Source organism: Notolepis coatsorum (genome assembly GCF_963971535.1).
Source record: "Notolepis coatsorum genome assembly, chromosome: 1".
Classification (NCBI taxonomy): domain Eukaryota; kingdom Metazoa; phylum Chordata; class Actinopteri; order Aulopiformes; family Paralepididae; genus Notolepis; species Notolepis coatsorum.
The window spans coordinates 50,402,606-50,410,105 of NC_140165.1; the positions used below are offsets into that span (position 1 = coordinate 50,402,606).

The 7,500-nt window shown below is 42.0% G+C and overlaps 1 protein-coding gene across 1 annotated transcript in view; it reads right to left on the reverse strand.

Moving 5' to 3' along the window:
* Positions 1–7,500, reverse strand: part of LOC311232158 (rho GTPase-activating protein 6-like) — a gene marked incomplete at both ends in the record, with an annotated part of 334,242 nt that overhangs the window by 66,832 nt on the left and 259,910 nt on the right. The window contains one exon of the mRNA XM_084318858.1: positions 6,719–6,878. Coding sequence (XP_084174984.1) covers positions 6,719–6,878 — 160 coding nt within the window. The remainder of the gene's footprint in view (positions 1–6,718; positions 6,879–7,500) is intronic.

A 7,500-nucleotide genomic window follows, 5' to 3' on the forward strand; every position in this document is an offset into this window, starting at 1 on the left:
CCCCACCACCAACGAGTCGTGGAAAACCATCCAACAAGGCGCTTTCCTTTCTCTCACATCTTCTCCTCATTCTGACATTCTCTCTCTTTTCATCTCCCTCTCTCTCCCTCCCTCTTTCTCTCTCTCTCTCTCTCTCTCTCTCTCTCTCTCTCTCTCTCTCTCTCTCTCTCTCTCTCTCTCTCTCTCTCTCTCCCTCCCTCTCTCTCTGGGTCTTGGAGAGCGGCTGGCAACTCAACCCCAGACGTAATAAGATAAATAACAGAACCAGCTGAAGAACCCACATTGGTGGTGCTGAAATATAAAACACACACACACACACACACACACACACACACACACACACACACACACACACACACACACAGACACACCTACACCTACACACACACACACACACACACACACACACACACACACACACACACACACACACACACACACACACACACACACACACACACACACACCTACACACACACACACACACACACACACACACACACACACACACACACACACACACACAGACGTGCTAGCACATGGCGGCCGACAAGGGACTAGTACGTATTAAATCATGACGGGGAGGGGCTAACCTTCCTCTGGAATGCAGCGCTCTGTTCATGTACAGTCGGCTACAGGCGACTACAGGCGACTACAAGGCCATATACTATACGCTGTAGTCGCCTTCGCGATTTCATTGCATTGGCGGTTCAACTTAACGATAACAAAACACAACCCCGGGCGGCTACGTGGCAAGGCGCTCGCAACGAATGCTGGAGACTAGGCTCGAACAGGATGCCTCCTGTTCGAGCCCCGCTCTCCACATTGCTTTCAGTTTAGCTGGTCGTCCACAGTAATACACATTGGCCGTATTACGGGGAGGGAAACTGAAGGTTGGGGATCGGGCGTTGTGGACAGCGACTCCTACAGGTCGGTTGGTGCGCCTGCGCAGTATAATCAAGAAGCGACGGGGGCGGGGCCCCTCCAAAGCCCAGACCCCCGACGCTGAAAGATCGAGCCGCGCAGGTGAAAAGATGCGACGGCTGTTACCTCGAGTATCGGAGGGGACTCGTGCTATGTATGACTTAGTCCACATTGCAGCCGGCTTGTGGGAGGCAAGAAACAACGTTCGAAGACAGGGGAGGGTTGAATTGGACGATATGAAAATTGGGATGGAGAAAAATAGAAAATGGGAGGAAAAGTGGATAAAAAAATAAAAAAAACACAACCCCAAGTGCGTTCTAGAACCGACTACAGCGTGTTTCAGCCGGCGCTACAGCTAAAGAATGCGTTCCGTGAACTTCCGTCTTGACCAAGGAGACTATACAAGAAGGAAGGGTCATCATGTCACTGTGTAGCGCGTGAATGAAGTGTGAAAGCGTTCGACATTGAGATGAATGGGATTCAAACAAATTATTACCTCGGATGCCAGAATCATCACAATGTGTTGCATTGTTAACTAGCTAACATTTCATATATTGATTGATGTATAATTCCTCAGATAGCTTGCATATTTAGAATTTGACAGGCTTCAAGAGAACTGGCACCAAAGTCTGGCGCCAAGCAGAGCATAGAACGCTGGTATTTTGACGGAACCACCCTTCCTTCTCTTATAGTTCAATAGCTTGACTAGTCCGACCTATAGAACATTGATAATGGATAGAACTATGAACCGTCGGGATTCTCCTTCCCTTCTAGGCTCCGTCTCTTCTGCCCGCGCGTTTACCGCCACCCTAGCTGACTGTGATTTGGTTCTGACAGACCTTTCCTTCGCACTGTCATGATGTAGGGGTGTAATAGGACCCAGTAGCAGACAAGTGGAGGAGGCAGCAAGTCAAGGGTTTATAATGAAACAAGACAAAAAACAGAACAAGGGAACAAAACTAACAAAACAAAACCTCTCAGTGACAACTGGGAGAGGGGAAAACAAAGGCAAACACAATCGCAAACTCTAACTACTAACATCTAACATGGGGAACACTTACTTGAAACATGGAATGTGAAACATGGAACGTGAAACAAGGACAGCACAACATCGACAGTGTAACAGAGATAATAGACTGACACAGAGAACAGGAAACAAGGAACTCAAATACAGGAACAAATGACAAACGAGAAACACCTAACACAAGGGGAACCAGACTGAGAAGAACTACAAGAATACAACACAAGGAACTACAACTATGGAAGACAAGACAACCAACACCAGACACTGAGACAAAACAACAGACTACAAACACTAAACTGTGAACCTAATACAAGATAGAAACACTAGACTAACAGGGGAACATGAAGAGAGAGAGAGAGAGAGAGAGAGAGAGAGAGAGAGAGAGAGAGAGAGAGAGAGAGAGAGAGAGAGAGAGAGAGAGAGGAGAGAGAGAGAGAGAGAGAAAAGAGAGAGAGAGAGAGAGAGAGAGAGAGAGAGAGAGAGAGAGAGAGAGAGAGAGAGAGAGAGAGAGAGAGAGCAAAATAGAGAAATGAGAAAGAACACAAAGAGACAGAGAGACAAGGAACACACTTACATGGACAGGGAGAGGTAGAGCAGGGGAGAACAGTCCATGGATGGATGGAACATCACACGCACTGGTAGGGAGTTAAACGCAGAGGGAAAGAAAGGTTTGTGCATCTGGAATTCCAGGTTGAGTAACAATTAAATGGCGTAATAGCCGTTTGTCAGGGTCGCGTGTTGATATCAGCAAACACAGCAAACGAACTCGATACTACAGTAAGTCAACGGTGATCTGGCAACGTATCAAACATTCTACTGACACTGTACAGAGTCCAGATGTACAGACCGGTAGCAACTCTGGAGGTCTCACTGTTTACTGCAAACACTGTATACAATGTATACTCATTTATCTTGCAATGGTTAAGTTGGTGTCTTGTGTGTTCATTCATCGCTAAAGACGGTAGAGACTGAGTACTACTGTATCTGTGATGCATATTTTCACACTCCAAGCGAACTCAATTGTAAATACATGAGCTGTTGAGAACAAAAAAGGTATCATGCAAAATCATAGTTATATGGTTCTTGGTCTGAAGGGTTTCAGTTATCACTGCTTGTATAATGCAAAAGTCATAATAGTATTTCATCCGTAGTTTGAATAGATAGATAGATAGATAGATAGATAGATAGATAGATAGATAGATAGATAGATAGATAGATAGATAGATAGATAGATAGATAGATAGATAGATAGATAGATAGATAGATAGATAGATAGATAGATAGATAGATAGATAGATAGATAGATAGATAGATGAGATAGATAGATAGATAGATAGATAGATAGATAGATAGATAGATAGATAGATAGATAGATAGATAGATAGATAGATAGATAGATAGATAGATAGATAGATAGATAGATAGATAGATAGATAGATAGATAGATAGATAGATAGATAGATAGATAGATAGATAGATAGATAGATAGATAGATAGATAGATAGATAGATAGATAGATAGATAGATAGATAGATAGATAGATAGATAGATAGATAGATAGATAGATAGATAGATAGATAGATAGATAGATAGATAGATAGATAGATAGATAGATAGATAGATAGATAGATAGATAGATAGATAGATAGATATAGATAGATAGATAGAATAGATAGATAGATAGATATAGATAGATAGATAGATAGATAGATAGATAGATAGATAGATAGATAGATAGATAGTAGATAGATAGATAGATAGATAGATAGATAGATAGATAGATAGATAGATAGATAGATAGATAGATAGATAGATAGATAGATAGATAGATAGATAGATAGATAGATAGATAGATAGATATATAGATAGATAGATAGATAGATAGATAGATAGATAGATAGATAGATAGATAGATAGATAGATAGATAGATAGATAGATAGATAGATAGATAGATAGATAGATAGATAGATAGATAGATAGATAGATAGATAGATAGATAGATAGATAGATAGATAGATAGATAGATAGATAGATAGATAGATAGATAGATAGATAGATAGATAGATAGATAGATAGATAGATAGATAGATAGATAGATAGATAGATAGATAGATAGATAGATAGATAGATAGATAGATAGATAGATAGATAGATAGATAGATAGATAGATAGATAGATAGATAGATAGATAGATAGATAGATAGATAGATAGATAGATAGATAGATAGATAGATAGATAGATAGATAGATAGATAGATAGATAGATAGATAGATAGATAGATAGATAGATAGATAGATAGATAGATAGATAGATAGATAGATAGATAGATAGATAGATAGATAGATAGATAGATTAGATAGATAGATAGATAGATAGATAGATAGATAGATAGATGATAGATAGATAGATAGATAGATAGATAGATAGATAGATAGATAGATAGATATAGATAGATAGATAGATAGATAAGTGTCCTCCTACAAGGACAGAAATAGCCCTCACAGAACTGGAAGATTTTTTATTTCAGACATAATATAGATATAACTGTATAAGGTGACTGGTTATGTCTCCACATTGACCGCCAGCCCCAGTGAGGAGTGCACGTCGCGTGTCGCCCATATCACCGGGCGCTACGGATGCAATGCGTTAAACGGGAAGTGACTATTCTCGGGGTGAAGGATGGTTTACATCACAAATCATGTGCTGTCATAGCTTCCCTAACTTAGAATATACATGACGCCCCTAAATATACTCAACTGGAGAAGGATATGGAAGAGTGGTGGGGACCTGGTGCAGAGACAACGTGTACTGTAGACTGAAACCTGAGTGGTGAGAACTGGTCCAGAGACAATGTGGAGACTGGAGCCTCTGAGGTCTATTTCTCTTTTCTTTTCCCATCTTCTCTCCACACTTTGTTTCACTTCAGTTCACGCTGACGTGAGCCGTTTGTCAGCGAGGAATATAAACGGAAAAGGCATCCGGATTGTTACATTTCTGCAACCAATCACCAGCCACAGTGTTACTCAAAAATAGTGTGTTGTTGGGCGTTGCATTGTTTGTTCGCTAGCTAGCAATTATTTGGAGGGAAAACAATCTCAGGCACACACGTAAACACACACGCACACAGCTTTAATTAATGGACTATTACTGCAGGACATTTCCACTATTGAAGACCTCTTTATTCACAAATGATGTTCTCTCACTCACTCACTCACTCACTCACTCACTCACTCACTCACTCACTCACTCACTCACTCACTCACTCACTCACGCACGCACCGCGTGGACGCGCGTGCACACACACACACACACACACACACACACACACACACACACACACACACACACACACACACACACACACACATTCAAAGAGAATCTAGCAAAATAGATATCAGGCAGAGCTAATCTGCTACAAAATAAGAATCTAGCTGACCCAAAATAGATATCAGGCTAATCTGCTACAAAAGCAACATGACATGACTTTGTACATTTTTCATAAATTTTTTTATCCACTTTTCTCCTCCTATTTTTCTGTATTTTCCTCCCATCCCAATTTAGTCGTTATGCCAATTCCCCCCTCCCCTTCCTGGTTGTTGTGCGCATGTGCCCCCCACTGGTCGGTCCTAGGGAGCCCTGAAGTCTATCACATGCTTCCTCCGATACATAGGAGACAGCCAGCAGCCTCTTTTCACCTGCCAGCGCGGACTCTCATTGGTGAAGTGTAACGCGTGGGAGGTCACACTACCTTCACCATTTCCCTCCCTCGCTGTGCAGGCGCCCTGACCGACCTGTAGGAGTCGCTGTTTACAACGACCAGATTACCACCCACCGGCTTCCCTCCCGCTGACACCGCCAATTGTGTCAGTATGGACGACCGACCAAGCCGGAGGCACCGCTGACAGCCGGATTCGATACTAGTGTCTCTGCGGTGGTAGACAGACGCTTAGTCCGCTGTGCTACCCGGCCGCCATACTTTGTACATTTTTCATAGATACATTATATCAGATCTTTCTAACGGAGAATAACATATTATATCTTAATTTTTTATATATGTTTGTCTCAAGACCACACGTAGCAGTCTATAAGTCTATATTGTTTGGTAAAAGCATTGGATTGAATTGCTACTTGTATCTGCCAATTCTAATCTAATAATATAACATGTTAGTAGTAAATAAAGGTGTGCTAAACTTTATTCCACAAATGCGAGGTGGATCAGCTGAGTTATGTAGGGCTCATCTGGGGCTGGGGGCGACATAACCAAAACATCACATCACACTATTCTTCTTAGTTTTGACGGTATACCTGTATTTGACAATATTCAATTTTCCATTCAAATGTGATGACATGTAACTTGTAATACAATTGTTTTCTCATATTTTATATTCAGATCTAATTGTATTGCCTATATTTATGTATTTCTACTATTACCCTGCCCATACCTATACATCCCCTCCCCCATGCTGCTATGATGCCACGGATTTCAACAAGGGGATCAATAAAGGAATATCTTATCTTGTATCTTATATTATGAGCCATTTCATTCAAAATGATCTACTTTTTATTTATTTACTTTTATGTCTGCTGCAAGGACTTATTTTATGAAAGAACACCGTGTATATAATTATATATATATCCTTTTTTGTATATATCATGGATGCAGGTATTGTAAAACTCCATACCTTTGCATGGATCCATGACGGTATACCTTCATAATTTGGGTCTACCTCCCAGCCATAGGGCTTATCCTCCTCTAAGTCCCTCCTACCTTTGGGCATGGTGATCTGACAGCCCAGGTCATAGTCCTGGTGAAGCCTGGTGAACGCCACTTCCTGCAGCCTGGCCCTCTCCAACTCTGATAGGCTCTGGATAGCCACCGCCGTCAGACGCACATTCCGCCCTGATAGGCTGCTCCATGTGAAGTCCCCCTGTGGGAGGAGAGGAGAGAGAGAGGGAGAGTTAGAGACAGACTGGCAGGCAGAGAAAGAGAGAGGGGGCTGGTAGATGGAGAGAGAGAGAGATAGAGAGGGGTAGATGGAGAGAGAGATAGAGAGAGAGGGTAGATGGATAGAGAGAGAGAGTAGGGAGAGAGAGAGAGAGAGAGAGAGAAGAGAGAGAGAGAGAGAGAGAGAGAGAGAGAGAGAGAGAGAGAGAGAGAGAGAGAGAGAGAGAGGGTAGATGCATAGAGAGATAGAGAGAGAGATAGGAGAGAAAGAGAGAGAGAGAGAGAGAGAGAGAGAGAGAGAGATAGAGAGAGAGAGAGATAGAGAAGAGAGAGAGAGAGAGAGAGAGAGAGAGAGAGAGAGAGAGAGAGAGAGAGAGAGAGAGAGAGACTGACAGGCATATTGGGATAGTGAGAGGGTTCGATACGTAAGACAGGTAGGAATGGAGAGATGGAGGGATGGACAGACTGGGAGATAGAAACAGATAGACAGAGAGGGGAAAGGGAGAGGAAATGGATGGATGTATATGGATGGATGGATGATCACATAGTCATCCTAGAACAGAAAGTCCAAGATCATCTAAAGACAAAGTAGCATTGTGTCTGGA